At 31.8% G+C, this 20,885-nt stretch overlaps 1 protein-coding gene across 1 annotated transcript in view; it reads left to right on the top strand.

Moving 5' to 3' along the window:
* Positions 1-20,885, top strand: part of LOC111695803 (intraflagellar transport protein 57 homolog) — a 30,671-nt gene that overhangs the window by 1,918 nt on the left and 7,868 nt on the right. The window contains exons 2-13 of the mRNA XM_023465243.1: positions 396-488; positions 887-917; positions 1,286-1,335; positions 1,663-1,723; positions 2,268-2,308; positions 5,075-5,156; positions 5,418-5,493; positions 6,157-6,290; positions 7,449-7,510; positions 13,649-13,741; positions 15,435-15,512; positions 17,866-18,009. Of these exons, the coding sequence (XP_023321011.1) occupies positions 397-488; positions 887-917; positions 1,286-1,335; positions 1,663-1,723; positions 2,268-2,308; positions 5,075-5,156; positions 5,418-5,493; positions 6,157-6,290; positions 7,449-7,510; positions 13,649-13,741; positions 15,435-15,512; positions 17,866-18,009 (944 nt within the window). The 5' untranslated portion in view covers position 396. The remainder of the gene's footprint in view (positions 1-395; positions 489-886; positions 918-1,285; positions 1,336-1,662; positions 1,724-2,267; positions 2,309-5,074; positions 5,157-5,417; positions 5,494-6,156; positions 6,291-7,448; positions 7,511-13,648; positions 13,742-15,434; positions 15,513-17,865; positions 18,010-20,885) is intronic.

Genomic DNA, 20,885 nt, shown 5'->3' with positions numbered 1-20,885 from the left:
GACAGATTGTAAATATATTGACATATTTTGACAGATTGTAAATATATTGACATATTTTGACAGATTGTAAATATATTGACATATTTTGACAGATTGTAAATATATTGACATATTTCGACAGATTGTAAATATATTGACATATTTTGACTTATTAAAAGTGTTTGACTTAACGATTTCAAGACCAAAAAGTCTGATAGTTATTTATATTGTTTTTTTTTATAAGAAAATTAGCTTGGGAACCCAGCTGTCCCTGGAGTTTTCCCTGTAGAAGTTAACCCAGGGTACCGAGTACCCCAATCAAAATTTGAGGCAAATCCAGTCCCGGGGTTATGGTCGAATATTCAAAGAGACAAATGGAGATAACCACTTTATACACATGAAATTTTTATTTTCAGAATGCGACCTCTGAACCGTCATTACTTTGTCCTGCAGACTAATCCTGGAGAACAATTCTTTCTTTTTACTTCACTTTCAGCCTGGCTCATTAGGAAAATTTCTTTCATATATACCTAAACATTTATTAGTTACCGTTGTTGGGAAGAAGAGATTTATATCAACTCTCAGTCGCAACCCCAACCCTCCCCTCCCCCAACCACACCTGATTTTAAAGATTCTTAAGTTAAAATTCAAAAGCATAAAAATTGTTTACAGTTCAAAGGAAAAAAATCAGGATTTGTAATTGCTACATAATATTACTACATAATCTTTCTTTCACGAGCCAACACTTACTTTAAGAATTTCCATATTGCTTTGATTTAGTTAGAGTAAAAAGAAATTTACAAATAATTTTTATCCCGATATAAATGTACTTTCCTATTTCAAAATATTCTATTTCATAATTTGTAAAGATTTATAAAAATTATATAATAATAAGAAAATTATTTAGAAAAGCTGGGAAAAGTTTCGATCCTCCACAGGTAAAGTTTTACCATACAGTGATAAACATCAAGAAGCGGAATTTTTTTCTTTCGAATAAAAATACCGCTAAAAATCTTATAATTTGCAACATATTTCTTCAAAAATATCTAGGGAACATTTTCAAAACTTTATCGATGGCACGAATAACTAAATCCTAATTAATTAGAAAAACCAAAACCCCCAATTATCCCCTTTCTATAATTTCAAGTTTTTCTTTAATTAAATTTTTGAAACTTTTCAAAATATTATTTATTTAAAGCATTTATCTCTTTGTAAATAAGAAATAAAAATGCGACAAATTCTTGAAATATAATGAATATTCAGTTTTTTTTGTCAACCAATTTTTATAATAACTATTTTTCATCAGGAGTTTGATGATCCTAATTCAACGATTTCTAAGATCTTGGAAAATGTGAGGTGAGGGATTTTATATTATCATAATTTGTGTCAAGACTCAAGAATTAAATCCTTTCAGCAAGAAAGTAAAAATTTTGTCAAGTTGAAGACGACATTTAGACCAAGCTTCTGCTTCTGTTTCAAAGAACTCTCAACTCTCAAAAAACTCAATTTTCGTTTAAAAAGAATTAAAAAGAAAATACAATTAAGAAAATGTATAGTCCAAAACCTTCTCTTTTAGAAAATAAATAGTTTGACAACTGGTCTAAAAGTGTTAATTTTTGTTAAAAAATTGTCGTCTTTTGATTTTATTTAGAATATGTCGTCTTTCATTGTAAATTTGTTAAGGAAAATCGGAGTAACAATAGATTTTGCTCCCAGCAAGCTGAAACAAGGATACGGTGAACAGGTGGAATACAATAAAAATTATTAAAAAAATTGTTTTTTTAATTTTTCCTTGATCCTGAACCCAATCCTTGTATATAAACCTTGATCCTGAACTCTATCCTGGTATATAAACCTTGATCCTGAACTCTATCCTGGTATATAAACCTTGATCCTGAACCCTATCCTTGAATATAAACCTTGATCCTGAACCCTATCCTTGTATATAAACCTTGATCCTGAACTCTATCCTTGAATATAAACCTTGATCCTGAACTCTATCCTTGAATATAAACCTTGATCCTGAACCCTATCCTTGAATATAAACCTTGATCCTGAACTCTATCCTTGTATATAAACCTTGATCCTGAACCCTATCCTTGTATATAAACCTTGATCCTGAACTCTATCCTTGTAGTGTATATACAATACACATTGATTCTAAACTCTTTCCTTTTATATAAACCTTAATCACGAATTCATAAATTTACCGTAATGCATTTAACTAAATTTAATTCATTTCAAAAATATATTTAAAGTAAACATCCTAGTACAAATTTTGTGTTTAGGCAATTTTTGTGTTGGATCGTCTCAGTGATGAGGCCCTAAGGTAAAATTAATTAAATATAAATTTTAAAAGTGAAAACCTTAGATTCTCCTTCATGTTTCATGTATGTAGCTATACTTTCAATGGATTTTTTTTTCTCGATATTATCAGAAATTCTTTACTTCTTAGATTATTTCTAAAAATAACTTTCTTTTGTTTTTCAATAATTTGTAGATTATTTCTTCTTTTTTTGAAAAAAGTCGTATCTCCAGATTGAATAAAAAATATGATATTTTTCTCAAAAATGTGTTTTTTTTTCATTATTACGTTAATCCTTGAGTTATTTAGAAAGAGATATATCTGATATTACTTTTTCTTTATCATTTATATATTGAATATATTACGGTATATTTATTCAATATTTATTGGCTGAAATATTAAAAAAAAAATAAAGAAAACATATTGTGAGAGCAAAGGAACTGATTTCTCGCAACAAACTTGAAATTTCGAATCCCATATATCTTTGATATCTGAAGGTGTAAATCTTTGCAAAATAAAAACTAGTTTATTTTACATAAATTATAGATTAAAATATCAAATTTCAAAAGGTTGCATGTAAGTCATAAAGTCTAGAATTTAAAAACTTACGAAAGAAATTTTTCAAAAATAAAAGATATTTTGATATTCCATTTATGTTTGGTTGCATGACTGAAATATTATTTATACAAATGTGCACTGTGTACATCAGTATGCACTTAAGGCCGTAGTAAATTTGAATTCGAACAGGACCTGCCCAGTTTGTACCGGCCTGCCAGATAACAGCGTTTACTGACCCGATCCTATGGTACAGTACGTCGTCCTAACCAGACTAACATACGACAGGGGTCAATTTTCTTGGCATAGTCACATCGGAGGGCTATGAGAACTCTCTTGGCGCGTTCAGACTTTTTACAGTACCCGGCCTAATCCTAGGCCTATTTGACCGACCCCATTGTCTTAGTCCATTGTGTATGGTTTCTATGCTACAATGTATGACCATGGTGTACTATCTTGGGAACCCAGCTCTGGCTGGAAACTTAACTTTCTTTATAAAACTCAGCCTGTACACAACTTACAATTTTTAAACCAAGCTAAGAAAATTCCCGTGGCTCTGCCGAGTTCCACAATAAAATTTGAGGCAAATATGTAAAGAGGGTTATAGAAGTTTACTTATAGAGATATGTTTATACTTTATTACTACAGCACAGACTATAGGTAGTACATTTGAATATCCGAGCCGGGTCAACCTTTCCGGTCCCAGTTTGTACTGTGTCGCCCGTACATTGAGTTAATAAAGCAGACACTCAATAGCGGGGGCGGACATAATGATTCTGTAGGGGGGGGGGTAAATATTTTTAATTTGGCGCGCGAAGCGCGCCGTATTTTTTTTAACCCCCTAGAAACATATCATGATGTATATCAAATTATTGGTTTTAATTGGGGTTAATTTGCATTTTCCACTCATTTCTGGTTTTTACAAACTCAATCTAATAAAGGCTTCATTACATTTTAGGAAATTTATTTTGTTCAAATTTATTTTTTAATTTATTTTCAAATTTATATATTTCAATTTATTTTCTTTTTTACTAAAACAGAACATTTTTTTTCGATCAGTGAAAGGGTTAAAATATACCATGTAAATCGGGTATTTTTGCATGGAGGGTCACTTGAAATTACGCCACTAGTCCCTTTAAGTCTGTATATTAAATGTTCCTGTTAATGTTCCTGACATCCAACACAATATGCTAAAAGCAAAGTTTGCAAACTCTTGTCAATGCATATTGACACGCTGAATAAACAATAGTAATTCCCCGCCACACAAACCTTACCTCAAAACACACACTTAGATAAAGAGATAAATTAGTTTTCTTCATAACACAAAATATCGTTTTGGAAATTTTTGTGACCCTTTTGCACTAACTTGATATAAAATTATGAACAGCCCTGATAAATTAAATAAATTCAAACCTTGTCTAAAAAGAGAAACCCTTTAAAGTACACAGAAGAAATAGAATTGAGTCTTTGCCACTGACTCAAATGTTCTAATTCTTAAATCTTTGCAACCTGTTGGTGCAAACTTTTTGAATTTCAAACTTTCATTATTTGGTCTAGCATAATTTACAGTTTGAAATATCTCAGGTCATACGACATTGGGTTGTAAAGATATAAGGATTGGAAAATCAGAGTTTGTGGCAAAGACTCAATTCCTTTATATAGCTTCAAAACATTTTTTACTCAGTTGTTTGATAAGGGCCAAAAGAATTGAGTCTTTTCAACCTGACAGTGTAAATCTTTTATATTTTTTATCTATAATCTTTTATCTAACAGAATTCAAAGTTTGAAATATCTCAAGGTCTACAACATTGGAGGTTGAAGAGTTACAGGGATTAGAAAATCCGAGTTTGTGGCAAAGACTCTATTACTTTATTGTGTTCCTGTTGTAAAGATTCATCATTGATATTTTAGGAAATGCAGAAAGGAAAACTGTGAACAAACTATAATTTTATAATCCCTATATATCTTTTCAACCTATTAAGTGTAACTTAATTGTAAGGACAGCAAATCATGGCAAATTGAAAAACATTACTTTAATGAAAATAATAGAGTTTGTTAGTTTAAAAAGGTTTTATATTTCGATGAACCATGCATGTCCAAAAGGATAGTTTTAATATATTTTATGCACGTTTTAAAAGAAACCGCAAAAAACGTGCATTCTTTAAGGATCAAATTAAAAATGGGCAAAAAACTGAAGAACAAATCAAATTGCTGAAATTTTTTTTGTTTTTCTAGATTTGTCGGATTTAGTTGGAACACCCCGATCCCACCAGTTGAAGAGGGACAAGAAGAGGAGGAGATAGATGATGATATGGAGGTGAGAACTAATCATCATCATCATCATCATCATCATCATCATCATCATCATCATCATCATCATCATCATCATAAACGCATTTATCTTCATCATACAGGGGGACACTGACACATATATATGGCGGGGGATTAATGTTTTATATATTAGGTGAATCTAGACCGTGTAGAAGAGGATATAGCGGGGGATTAATGTTTAATATATTAGGTGAATCTAGACTGTGTAGAAGAGGATATGGCGGGGGATTAATGTTTAATATATTAGGTGAATCTAGACCGTGTAGAAGAGGATATGGCGGGGGACTACTCTGAGGAAGAAGAAGGAGATATTCTCCATATAGGTTAGATCCATAAATCTTTACTTATTTGTGGTAATTTCTTAAGGCAGCTTGGGAAACCAGGTTTGCCTGGAGTTTTCACTGTTAAGGTCAAACGGTTCAATCTTAGAGTTCCCCAATCAAAATTTAAGGCAAATCGGTCCAGGTGTTCGTTTAAGATATGATTGAACATAAAAAAAGACACCTAAACAGAGATTACTTCTAATGAGTCAGTTCTTAATTCCCGGGTCTCAACTTGAAACCAAATTTTAAAAATATCTACTAAATGGAAATAAGTCCTTGCCACAAATTCTATTTTTGTAATATCATATCTTTGCAACTTAACGACAAAGATCATAGAAATTTCAAACTATGAATTCTGTTAAATTAAATAATCAAAATTTGAAATTTCAAAGGTTTCCAAAATTAGGCTTAAAAAATCCGGCTTATGAAGACGACTTGTCTGCGTATCCCCTCGATAAACTAGTTGTTGACCTGGATTACTACTTATATACAGGGTGTTAGAGAAAATTAAAAAATAATGAAACATTTTAAAAACTTGTAAAAGGCTAACAATAACTAATATTTTGGTATTTCAGTGTTAAAGCTTGGAGTCAATCTAATATGATATGGGACACTCTGTTTATATATATTTATATATTGATATTAAATTGATATATTATTAAGACGACCTGTCTGCGTATCCCCTGGATAAACTAGTTGGAGAGCAGGGACATGAACGCCCGGAACAAATAATGGAAAGTAGTACTGATGCCGAGCAGTGGAAACTAGAGGTAGAGAGAGTAGCACCACAACTCAAGGTATAATTTTAAATTCTACTTTACAAATTTAAAGGGACTTTAAGCGTGAATTCTAGTAAAAATCCACGCAAAGAGGACAATGTCCAATTATACAATGTTATACTATAAACATTTTTGTGTTAATCGAGTACAGAGATCTGTGTGTGTAAACTTAACAAAAACTGCTTGTATTCTTAAAAATTCATGTGTGCGCTGTGTACAGCGTTAACTCGAAACAGATGATATTTTGCTAGCGTAAAGTTAAAGTTAAAAACGGTTTTATTTATTTTCTTTCACTTCTAGAAAGTACGAGGAAGACCCTCTTTAAATGAAATTATGCGCACAGTCCCTTAATTCTAATTGTTTAATGGTACACCATCTGTATCAATCTATTAAAGATAAGAACAAACCAATCTAAAAAGATATAAAATCTTGAGGAAAAGCGTCATGTCTTATAATTTTCTTTGGAATAATTTGCAGTACACAACTCTAACTTTTTTCAGCCGGATTTTTTTGATGCCAGAAACTTTTTTGATTGTGATTCCAAACATTCAAGAAGTTAATAAAAAGATCACTGATTTCATAAACTCAAAACATACTCAGTAACAGACAAAGCACAAAATGCCAAAATGTCATATTACATTGTTGTTCTAAAGATAAATTTGTTCTAGAATTATTTGATACAATTTGTGTAGTTTCATTACATTTTAGTCTAAACTACGAAGCGACATCTAACATCTGAGACGTAAGCTTCTTATAACTGCGAAAACTGTGAAAAACAGTTGACTTGTTTTTAATCTCCCATTGCATGGTGGAAAGCAGATTTTGTGTGAACCATTAAATGACGATTTCAGCATTTTTAAATCTATGTGCAAAAGAAATCAATGTTCTCTGAAGTATAATAATTAGTATTTTTTGAAGGGATTCATTAGTTCAAAAGTTCCAATCTGAAAAGAAATTGAGTCTTTGCCACGAACTCTGATTTTCTAATCACTATATCTTTGAATTCAAATGTTACAGACCTTAGATATTTCAAACTATGAATTCTATTAGATTTAATAATCTGAGTTTGAAATATCAAAGGTTTACAACATCGAATTCTAAAGATATTGAGGTTTAAATGTTTGATTTTGTTCCGAAGACTCAATTCCTTTCTGAATAATTAGTTTGAATTATCAGGTAACTGTTAGAGTAGACGCCAGGGATTGGAGATCTCACCTAGAGCAGATGCATGAATACAGGTAAAGATATTCAACTATTCTTTCTGTTTTTATGTATGGATCCGATAAACGTCAAAAAGACTGAACTGATTTTTTGTGGCAACTCACATAACCCCAATATTTAAAAATATTGCCTGAAAAAAACACGAAATTTATGATCTTTGAAAAGAACTAATTTAAAGTTAATAGATTTATCCCCAAAAGTGTTGTTTATTGAAATACACAGGAAAAATAGCGGCTTAAAAATCAACATTTTAATAAAATAATTTGGACTAGAATTTTATCTTTTTTTAATATCTATATTCATTTTCATTATAAAGAAAGCTTTTGACCCTTTTTGTAATTTTATTTATTTACATTACAAAATTTAATATTTCAAAAGTTTTTCATTATCCACTTAAAGTTTAGATATGGCATTCATACCCGCTAGGATTATGAATAACCTACCCTAGCTTAATGATAAACTGTCGAAATATATACTATACAGCTGTACAGCTGCACAGCCTTATACGGTACAGATATATGAAGAACGTTTTATCTACTAAATTTCGTAATTTTAGCCAAATTACACTGTCTATGGTTTTTATGACCATGGTTAGTTTTAATACTTTTCGCATTCTTGAATTTATTTTCTCATTCCCCCCTCTCTCTCTTTTTCTCTTATTTAAACATCCAAAATATAAATTTAAACTGAAAAAAGTTGAAAATACTATATATATATGTATATATGTATCTTCTTAAAATAAGTTTAGAACATTTTCTATTGTTTATTTAATATAGTTTCTTTCTGGACACCGTGTTTCATGTTGGACATTCTTCAGCAGCATATATATATATATACATACATTTGCACATAGATTTGTATATACATTTTTACATATATTTGTATATATATTTATATATACATTTTGACATATATATTTGTGCATATATTTGTTTAAATATAAAACAAATTAAAAAACAAGAAACATTATGAAGCAATTAAAAGTAAAAAAATGTGAAGATGCTGTTACATCAATAAATACTTTTCATTATATTTCATTTAATCCAAATTTATTGGTGCATATCGGGAGGGGGGGCTATGTAGGATATTTATTCAACCCCCTTCGGAAACTGAGCCCCCTTTCCCCCTCCTGAAAAGTAAAGACAGGTTAAAAATTCCTGCATACGCCCCAGGAGGTGGGTAATGACAAAATTTCCTTCGTTTTATTGCAAGCTATTTGCAATAGAATGGAATTGCATTATTATTTGAGTCCCCCCCCTCCCCGCCACCAGAATGGAATTGCATTATTATTTGAGTCCCCCCCCTCCCCGCCACCAGAATGGAATTGCATTATTATTTGAGTTCCCCCCTCTCCCCGCCACCAGAATGGAATTGCATTATTATTTGAGTTCCCCCCCCCACTCCCCGCCACCAGAATGGAATTGCAATAGCTAGATACAAATTACTCAATACTTTATTTTTAAATTTTTGAATTTTTTTTCTTAGACATTTTGACGAATCTTATTTGAAGAATGTCTATCATCCTGACAATTTTTTTTACTTTTATTCTTTTCCCGTAAAAATAATCTTTTTTGCTTTCTTACATACAATAATATGTAAAGGGTTAAATTAAAAAAAAATACACTTTTATTACGTTCTGAAACTCTGTAAACATAATTATCTGTTTAATTTCGATTTATGGCTTTAATACTGTCTTCTAATGGTATACAAAATATAAGTTTGAAACTTTTTACGTTTGTCACGTACAAAATGGGAATCATACATTGGAAAGATGTGACCCGTTCAAAATTTATGAACAGCCCGTTTGATATAAATGTTGGAAAAGTTCTTAAATACATCAGTTAAGTGGATGAAGAAGATAGAGATGAGTGTAAGCTAAACCAAGTTTGTGTAGGAATCAGTAAAGTTTAGAATAGAAGTTTGGGTTCAAACTTGGAACAAATTGATCTTTACACTCATCCTTCGAGGTGGACATTCTCTTGTATAAAGTTAAAAGTAAGGAAAATCGAACCTTTTAAGTAATTTTATAGATTTTAAGTTAAAGGAATTGGGTTTTTGCCACAACCTCAAATTTCCTAATTCTTATATCTTTGTAACCTAATGGCGGTGGAAACCTTTGATATTTCATACTTAGATTATTTAAACTAACAGTATTCTTATCTATATTATGCTGAACCAGGGGAGCTCATGTGTAAACAGCCTGAGCTATCTTGTAGCTCCCCGGCCACAATATACTCTTAATTGTCTGTTATTTTCAATTAGCATTTATATGTATGTACATTGTATAATTTGTGGCCTAATAAAAGCTTTGATTTGATTTGAGTATTCATAGTTTAGAATATCTAAGGTCTCCGACATTCGGCCACGAAAATATAGGGATTAGAAAATCCGAGTTTGTGGCAAAGACTCATTTCCTTCGATTTTTTTTTGATAATTGGACTTATACCAATTTTAACAATCTAAAAATATCACTATACGAAAAAATACTTTTTTGTTGTGTTTTTGAAAAGATATTTGTTGGATCAAACAATCTAAGTTTGAAATATCACAGGTTTACACTGGCAAGTTGTAAAGATACAAAAATTAGAAAATTTGAGTTTGTTGCAAAGACTTTTCAAAATTCGATTGACGAGTCGCGTGATCATCGTTGTGACATACAGGGTTACCTACAAAATATTAGACTTTAAATAATCTTTAAATGAAATAAGGAGAGGGTTAAATTTGGTCGATTTTTGATTTTGACAAATAAAGAAACAATGTTGACGAATGCAGGGAACTCGAATGTAAGGAAAAAGACTGATTAGGTTCCTTACAGTCGTCTTGAAGTCTCATCCTTTGTGGTTTACTATGGTTAATCCTGTGTAATACTTTAAGTCTAACGCCAAACTTTTCTTAACTTCTGCTAAAGTTGAATTAAAGGAATTGAGTCTTTGCCACAAACTCCGATTTACTAATCACTATATCTTTGGAACCAAATGTTGCATACCTTAGATATTTCAAACTATGAATTCTGATTGATCAAATAATCTGAGTTTGAAATATCAAAGGTTTACAACATCATGTTCTAAAGATATTGAGGTTTAAATATTTGATTTTGTTCCAAAGACTCAATTCCTTTAGAATATTTGTTCATATATTTCTGTTTATTCTTCAAATTTTATTTTGCTGTTCCCTCTGGAAAGTGTCAATTCTAATGTTTGTTTAAATTTTCCTAGCTTTCAAAAATTTCTAATATTTTATATTCTTTCAACATTTTAAAGTATTTTACAATATTTTTCTATTTTCTAAATTTTTCTTCTGCAGTGCGAAGTGCATTATGTAATGTTTAAAACATAAAAATGCACAATATTGGGATTTGCTTTTAAAGCATAAAGAATGGATTTTAATTCGTTTTGTTTTATTACAACAAAAGCCTGAAATATTAGACAAAACCATTAATATATAGAAAATATGTGATTACAATATTGGCTCAAACACTCCAGCCTTTTATAATATTTTATTAGCTCTGCCATATATAGGTCACTTCTCATTATTGATCTCATTTAGCATTTAGGGATTTTATATGATGAGGGGGGGTGTAGGAGAATTTATTAGGGAGGGGGGGGATATGGGAATAAAGATTTTAATATGGATGATATAAGGGGAGGTTGGGGGTTGGCATGTAATGAAGAGGAGTAAATGGGAAGGAGGAGGGGAAGGGATACGTAACATTGAAATCTTATTCAATCATAACTCATCTTATTGAAGAGCTATTGAGAAGAACAAATATGTTTGGAATTTCTTCCATATAACCTGATATGTATGCTTTCTCATAGTTTTGTGTAAAATCCAAACTAGAAGAGCTAAAAGGTCACAAAACTGTAAAGTCGCACAAATATGGTACCATTTTCTTCTTTCTAATTCACAGTGTGGTGAAAAGAATACATATATTTTTATAATTCATGTAATCTTAATATTCTGATATTATTCATGTAATCTTACTATTCTGATAATATTCATATAATCTTAATATTCTGATATTATTCATGTAATCTTACTATTCTGATATTATTCATGTAATCTTACTTTTCTGATATTATTCATGTAATCTTACTATTCTGATATTATTCATGTTACCTTACTATTCTGATATTATTCATGTAATCTTACTATTCTGAAATTATTCATGTAATCTTACTATTCTGATATTATTCATGTAATCATTCTGATATTAGTCATGTAATCTTACTGTTCTGATATTATTCATGTAATCTTACTATTCTGATAATATTCATATAATCTTACTATTCTGATATTATTCATGTAATCTTACTATTCTGATATTAGTCATGTAATCTTACTGTTCTGATATTATTCATGTAATCTTAATATTCTGATATTATTCATGTAATCTTACTATTCTGATATTATTCATGTAATCTTACTATTCTGATATTATTCATGTAATCTTACTATTCTGATAATATTCATATAATCTTACTATTCTGATATTATTCATATAATCTTACTATTCTGATATTATTCATGTAATCTTACTATTCTGATATTAATTTTCTTTTATATTTTATTTTCCTCCCTAACTTTAATTTATCTAAGTGCTCTGATCTCACAACAACAACAACAACAAAATGAAAACAAACTTCAGATTTTCAAACATACTTTAGTTTAGAATTCATCAAATTATTCTAAATGTTAATACCATGTTGAATTTGATAATATAAACTAAATATACAGCATGGAACAAATGTATAATTGCACCAGAAAAGGGCGTAGGGGGTAAATTTACCAATTTTGAGCATTTATTTTAGTCTTTCTACACATTTCTTTACATTAAAATATTTTAGACAAAAATGATCATATTTAGAGAGGGACGGTCGGAATTTTCTGGTTTGGTTCTAAACATTTAAGTTTTTTTTCTAGACAATTCAAATTCCACAATTATATAAGATAAAATAAATAATAAACTTATTCTCATGAAGCCCGTTTAAAATAAAAATAAAAATACCTAGAATGTAAAATGAATCCGAAAGTGCATATGCACATACGTATATATGTTTAACCCTATTCCTGCTGGGGGGGGGGTCAATTTGACCCCCCCCTGTAGTTTTTTTTACATAACTCAAAAAGTATTGGTCTGAGGCTGTTGAAATTTTCTGACTTTTCTTACATACCCAAAGCCCTCCCTTTAGGCCTAAAACCGGGCTTTAATACTAACTGCCTGAGTCCTCAGGCACACTGCCTGAATGACTGCTTTTGCCTGTAGCAAACTAAATCTTTGTTTTGACCCACTTTCACTTGTCAGATTTTGATAAAATTTAGATTTTTGGAAAGCCTATGACATAAGGAAACGGATTGCACAAGTTTTGCGAAAAAAAAAATTGCAAATTTTTTGCAAACAACCTGTCAAAGGAAATTTGCACATTTTTAGTTTTTCTTGATTAAAAATCAGGTTATTTAAAATTTTGCAAAAATTTTTGCATATTTAAAATGGCATGGTCAAGGGCTTTTCAAAAATGTATAATTTGTCATTTTTTGGACACATTTTTTTTTGCAAACATTTTTACTATAAAACTGGATTTTGCGATAAAAAATTCAATTTTCGCAAATTTGCAAATTTTTTTGCAGATTCTAAAAGTAGAGCACAAGAGCTTTCTAATGATGTATCATTTGTCATATTTGGACATAAAACATGGGATTTAGAGGGGGGGGGGTCAAATTGACCCCCCCCCAGCGTATCCTGGTTTTCAAGTACCCAGCGGAGATAGGGTTAAACTATGACAGTATTCTGAATTTATGAAAAGCATACAATTTAAATATCTTATCTGTATGTAGGAAAGCAATCTAAATGTAAAGTTAACTTCATACGTATATTTAGAATTAAGCAGGATATCCACAAACAATACTATACTTCAGAAAAACGAGCCACGGAAAATGGCTAACGTACGACCAAGCCGATTTCGATCTTATAAGTTACTCATACTTTTTTTGTAGCCCTGGATTTACAAATGTTAAAGCTGAAATCTATTCTCAGTCGTGGATTAGTAATTGGGAAAATTTATACCTTTTTGGCGCCAAAATGTGAATAATTTGGCATGCATTGTACAAAGTGCTGTACAAAAAGGTTGTACAAGATTAATGTACATATATCTGTATAGGCAAGGAATACAGGACTCCCTGGTTACAACTAGAACCCACTTAGATCGTCTTCAATCAGATATATCTAAAACTTTAGAGAAAATAAGCAGCAGGTAAACATTATTTCAGAAAAATAGACACACAAACTTGAAAGGGTTTTTAGGTTTGTGTGTTCGATTTACAACAGTACCCTTTATACCTTATTATTTTTTCTCTAGAAAAGCTTGTAATTGTTTATAGTTTTATTATCTGTAAAGTCAGTTCACACTGTACGCTAGTGTACACTCCAGTTTCTTGGCAGATAAAGCACTATTTTAGGGAGAAACATACGGAGTTCTCTGATATTGATGATTGGCCAATGGTTTAAATGGTACCATTGTAAATCGGACATTCTCCTGTTTGCGTAGATGGTCACCTAAAATTACACTTACAGTCCCTTTAAATAATTTTCTTTTTCTCATTCTCCGCCTCCTATATTGGACAAAGTTTTAATTGATATATGACTTCCATATACATCAGAAAAGTGATTTTGAAGCGTGAATTGTTGGGGGAGGGGGGGGGGAGTCGGATATGAAAAAAAACTTAAACTTTTTAACCAAAAATATCTTTAAATTTATCTTTAAAGCATTTACTTTTTTTAAAGTTAGAAATTAAGTAATAAGAAAGAAACTCTGAAATAAAAAATCAGCACTTTTACTTCCCATCTAGCGACCCCCCTTCCCCTCATCCCCCCCAGACACCCCAACCCCCCAACCCCTTATTCATAAAGTCATGTTAGTCTTGTTTTAATATGTTTGTAAATATAATATCTGTCAGAGAGTTACCTAATAAACCCTTTTTACAACCAGATTATAAATGTGTTGAGTGTTTACGGAAGGGAGGGGGTGAAGGGGGTGAACGGGGAACATTCATGAAACTCAAATTCTACAGCGAACATTTAGTTTCGAATTTTTACCTTTTGATATAACATAAACATATACGGGGGAAAACGGGGGGAGAGGCAAACAACAAGCGGGCGAGATGACATAAATTAGGTTAGGTTGATCGGGTTTAGACAATCTTTGGTCTAGCACCGCGGCTCAGGCATGTTTTAGGCCCTTAGCGCTGCGACCAGTGCATAAACCCCACCCTGCTAAAGGAATTGAGTCTTTGCCACAAACTCTGATTTTCTAATCACTATATCTTTGGAACCAAATGTTGCATACCTTGATATTTCAAACTATGAATTCTGAGTTTGAAATATCAAAGGTTTACAACATCGAGTTCTAAAGATATTGTGGTTTAAATATTTGATTTTGTTCCAAAGACTCAATTACTTTGCGGGCCCCTGATACAAACTAATGAATTTGCGGACCTCTGATACAAACTAATGAATTTGCGGACCCCTGATACAAACTGGTGAATTTGCGGATCCTTGATACAAACTGCTGAATTTGCGGACCCTTGATACAAACTGCTAAATTTGCGGACCCCTGATACAAACTGCTGAATTTGCGGACCCTTGATACAAACTGCAGAATTTGCGGACCCTTAATACAAACTGGTGAATTAGCGGACCTCTGATACAAACTGCTGAATTTGCGGACCCTTGATACAAACTGCAGAATTTGCGGACCCCTGATACAAACTGGTGAATTAGCGGACCTTTGATACAAACTAATGAATTTGCGGACCTCTGATACAAACTGCTAAACTTACGGACCCCTGATACAAACTAATGAATTTGCGGACCCCTGATACAAACTGCTGAATTTGCGGACCCATGATACAAACTAATGAATGACCCCTGAAATTATTATTTTTCAGAGAAAAATATTTGAATTCTCAACTGGAGGGTCCTTTAGGGGAATATAAACAACTCTCTCAGATGTTAGCGCAAACAAGGTGAAAATCAAGAATCTTAAAAATGAAATTTTTTTTTAAAAGTTCTATTAGAGTTTTTGAAATGTGCTTTCTAATTTCCAGCTGTTAGTGATTTATGAACATAAAAGTCCGAGGCATGGAATATATAATTTCTTTTTAAAACTTTTATGAAAATATTTAGTTTTAAATCAAACGAATTTAATTCACAACATTTTCTGTTTTAAAAAAGTTTAATTTTAAAGTACGTATCAGATCAGAAATTTAACAAAAATTATTGAAGATTAGTAAAAGTAATTTTAACCTATATGAAGCATAAAGTCTGACCGAGTCAACCTTGTTGCACCGGCTAGTCCTGTCCATAGAGCTAGGTACAGTACAAACTGGGACCGGAAAGGTTGACCCGGCTCGGAAATTCAATTCACGGCTGCCCGTGACTGTTCACAGAGATCTAGACAATTCTATAATAGCTAGTCTTGGCCTTTGGTTTTACCTCATCAACTCCATTATAATTTTTGTAGCCCTCGACATATGCAATTTTAAATTGCAACACACTTTGTTTTACATCAAACATCTGATATTTTAATATTACAATCTTAATTTAGGTCTGTACGCTTATTATACTAATTAGTAAAATTAGAAAAGGGCCTTTTTACATATTTTTTTCATTTTGAAACTATAAAGTTGTAATTTTTATCTAAACTGAATAATCCCCTAGTATGTTGGGGTATAAACTGAATAATCCCCTACTATGTTTGGAGTATAAACTGAATAATCCCCTAGTATGTTTGGGGTATAAACTGAATAATCCCCTAGTATGTTTGGGGTATAAACTGAATAATCCCCTAGTATGTTTGGGGTATAAACTAAATAATCCCCTACTATGTTTGGGGTATAAACTGAATAATCCCCTAGTATGTTTGGAGTATAAACTGAATAATCCCCTAGTATGTTTGCGGTATAAACTAAATAATCCCCTACTATGTTTGGGGTATAAACTGAATAACCCCCTAGTATGTTTGGGGTATAAACTTGTATAGTTAAGCTAAAATATCCTACCCTAAAGTGTTATGAGTCGTAAACTAGAAATGAACAGGATCTTTAACTTGCATCAGTTTCTCTATACAATCCATTTCACAGCTAGGGAGTTGAGGAATTATATTCTTACAGAGTACTGTAGAATACAGCTCTTCACGCTAAACTAAGTCTATATGTATAAAGTACTGCTCTTCACGTTAAACTAGATCAAGATGTAAAAAGTACAGCTCTTCACGTTAAACTAAGTCGAGATGTAAAAAGTACAGCTCTTCACGGTAAACTAAGTCTCGATGTATAAAGTATAGCTCTTCACGCTAAGCTAAGTCTAGATGTATAAAGCAGGGGTCAATATAATTCCTTTTTCAATCCCATTTGGGATTGACAAATTTGAAAGAAATGGGGGCAAAGTCTTTTATTGGGGGCAAATTTTTTTTATATGATAATTAAAAATAAAATTGGGGGCATTTTTTTTAAAAATTGGGGGCATTTTTTTCAAATTGGGGGCAATGGGGGCAAATTTGTTAGTGGAATTTGAAAAAAAAATTTTAACTGGGGGCATTTTTTTGAAAATTAGGGGCATTTTTTTTCAAAATTGGGGGCAAAAAATAATTTTGGGATCGAGAAAATCAGCTTTTTTGGGAATTATATTGACCCCTGGTATAAAGTACAGCTCTTTTAACTTTAAACTAAGTCTAGATGTATAAAGTACAGCTCTTAACGTTAAACTAATTCTAGATGTATAAAGTACAGCTCTTTACGTTAAACTAAGTCTAGATGTATAAAGTACAGCTCTTCATGTTGAACTAAGTCTAGATGTATAAAGTACAGCTCTTTACGTTAAACTAAGTCTAGATGTATAAAGTACAGCTCTTTACGTTAAACTAAGTCAAGATATATAAAGTACAGCTTTTCAAGTTAAACTAAGTCTAGACGTATAAAGTAAAGCTCTTCACGTTAAACTAAGTCAAGATATATAAAGTACAGCTTTTCAAGTTAAACTAAGTCTAGACGTATAAAGTACAGCTCTTCACGTTAAACTAATTCTAGATATAAAAAGTACAGCTCTTCAGACTAAGCTTAGTCTAGATGTATAAAGTAAGCTCTTCACGTTAAACTAAGTTAAGATATATAAAATACAGCTTTTCACGTTGAACTAAGTCTAGACGTATAAAGTAAAGCTCTTCACGCAAAGCTAAGTCTAGATGTAAAAAGTACAGCTCTTAACGCTAAACTAAGTCTAAATGTATAACGTACAGCTCTTTTAAAGCTAAACTAGGTCTAAATGTATAACGTACAGCTCTTCGCGTTAAACTAAGTCAAGATGTATAAAGTTGTTCAGGGAGCAGTATAAGCAGGTGAGTGGGGGTGTGACCGAAAGATCCCGCCTTCTCTCCCAGCTGACAGATGACCTGGACGCGGTTAAATCTGAGATGGAGGAGAGAGGATCATCTATGACGGACGGATCTCCTCTAGTCAATATTAGGTAAAAGGTTTAAAGGGACTTTGAGCCTAATCTCAAGTTGCATGTCCTATTTACCACGATACCCTTTAAACCTTTGCTTTATCAAGGATTTGGTAGATATATTATTATTAATATAGCAGGAAATTAAGTTCCAAGAAAACGCTGCACTTGTTCTTCAGCTATACAAATCAGGAATTCTACCTCATCGTTGTCCGGACAAAGGTTTACAGAGTAACGTTGTGAAAAGGACATGCCCTTATAAATTAAAGTTCATTTGAAATTAGGCTTACAGTCCCTTTAATGAGAGGAACTGAACACGTAAAACTAACTAAAACGAAGTGCATTCTGGTTCCTATCCAAGGAGTATGAAATAGAAGGGAGATATAACGGACGCGGCCCGCCCTACCATATGATTATACATGCTTTGCAGACGGTACTCCATTTGTATAAGAAATATTTGTTTGATGAATTACCAATACAATAACCTATTCTGAATATTTCTTATACAAATGGAGTTCCCGTCTTCAAAGCATGTATCATATGGTAGGGCGGGCCGCGTCCGTTGTATCACCCTTTTATTTCATACTCCTTGGTCTATATCGGCATGTTCTTAATCATATTTTTATCTCTCATTAAAAGTCCGTCCAAAACAGCGTAAGAGACAATTATATTATACTAAACCCTATTCAGACTGACGTCCATGGTTTACCCAAAATAGTCTGGAACCCCCTCCCCCCTCTCTTTTTCCTTATCGTAATACAAATCTATAATATTTGATACAATTTTAGGAAAGCCTTTGGGCAAAAAAAATTGCTAATTTGCAAAATTTTAAATAGAGGTTAAATTAAAAATGTTAATTTTAAACCAACAAACTTAAATTAAGATTATGGCATCGTCAATGTTTCATATCTAGTAGTATCTAGTAATCTCTGTTTGTTTGTTTGTTTGTTTGTATTTCCGATCATAACTCAGGAAGCCCATGTATAATTTGCATCAAATTTTGATTGGGGAATTTGGGAGAACCTTGGTTTTAAGATTCTCTGTTGAATGGGTCGACTTGTAAAAGGAAAAATAGCTAAAATCGTAATTTAAGACCAAGTGCGGGTAAACGGCAGGAGTAACTATGAGTAACCTGGGCAACGCTGGGTTCTCGAGCTAGTTTCTTAATGGTTTTTAAAAAGAAGGAAAGTTAACAAGCTTTTTTATTTTGAGGAACATTATTCATGACAAATATATGAAAGATACAAATGTATTGAAAAGAAAGATTACACTGATTGTGGTCTGAGTCTGGTGGGAAGAAATCTAATTGGTTTAATGTATATTATATGTTTTAATTTAAAATCAATTTCCGGGAATAAACATTTAACAGTGTTCTAACAAAACAAAATGAACTTTAACAAAAATTAGCTGATTTTGAGTAAAATCTAATTTTTCGACAAATAGTTCGGGGAAATTGGATACAGGGAAAAGATAAGTTTTGTGCAACTATACATACTCCCATAGTTTCAATATAGCAGTATTATAAAATTACCATTGTCCAGCTTCAGGTTTTTTACCTTTTCTTTATTGATCTTCATATTCTTGTGAAAATGTGAAAACAGTCCAAATTAGATTTTAAGGATAAGATTCAAAACAAAATCAATTTCAAATTATTTGGTGCCATAGTCATTTTTATCACAAATAGTAAAAAGCAAATATGATTATCAAGTACAATAGGTGGCAACAGAGAAATGGACCAATTATACATGACGTCACAAGTGTCAAATATAACAAGGAAGACAACATACTCTCTCATTAGTTGACATGTTTTCTAAGATTAAATAAAAAAGTGTAAAAGCAGAAAATAAAAAAAAAAACAAAATTGCACTTATTTGACTGTGTGACAAGCTCTTTATTACCACTATAATAAATAATTTTGTCGGACACATAAAACTATTGACACTTGTGACGTTAGAATGCAGCAATGCTGAGAATGTACAAATTCTACATTGCCATCTATTGTACTTGATACTTTATTTGGTAAGAAGCAAATTCTGAAATTAAATTATTGCATCTCTAATGGTTATAAACGTTAGTGGTTCTGAAACACTATAACTTGACAGGCATGACGCTAAAAATGATAGGATATACTGTGAATCCTTTTTTCACCCTTAAACTCCATCAGTTTAACACTTTTGGAAACATTTGTTTTAATTCCCTTCTTTGAATTTTCTCTCCTTGAAGTTTTCTCAATAAACGATGAATTTAGTGTTTGCGAACCTAGTTTATTGGTTCAATATGCATCTCTGTAAACCGATTTAACAAAATGAATTCGTGAAAAAATGTCAATTTCTCTCGATATAAATTTAGAGGCGAGATTTTATGATTTTTCGCTTTTTTAAATTTTATAAATTTATTTTTAACATGTCATTAACCGCAGCTTTTGCAACCTGAAGGTGCAAGCAAACCTTTGATGTTTCAAACTTTGACCATTTGATCAAGTTTGAAATATCAAGCGTCTGCGACATCAGGTTGCATGCAAGGATGTATAGAATTAGAAATGTAAAGAATGAACCAAGTATTCAGTTCTGTGGCGGACAAGTCGTCGTACTCTCCGCCATAATGTCTGCAAGCATCTACCTGATCTAAACTCATGTGATATATAAAAAGTCGCCATTTTTTAGATTCACTTTTACTTTGTTCTATTTTTCATGTAAAATATATTAGTTGTTTTTTGACTTTCGTCTTTTTATTTAGCCGTCGCTAAATCTGGTGACCCCGACGTGATTTAACTCCGTACGTTATTTCTCTCGTTATAAATAGATTTTTTTCGCCGCACTCTTTTCTGAAGTGAGCCGGACTCCCTGTTTTTTCCACAGTCCACTCCTTAAGTAGGATTAGAAACGGTGAAATATTAT

Source organism: Eurytemora carolleeae, unplaced genomic scaffold (genome assembly GCF_000591075.1).
Source record: "Eurytemora carolleeae unplaced genomic scaffold, Eaff_2.0 scaffold56, whole genome shotgun sequence".
Classification (NCBI taxonomy): Eukaryota; Metazoa; Arthropoda; class Copepoda; order Calanoida; family Temoridae; genus Eurytemora; species Eurytemora carolleeae.
Note: the sequence above shows the minus strand (reverse complement) of the source record. Positions and strands in the feature narration are given on the sequence as shown.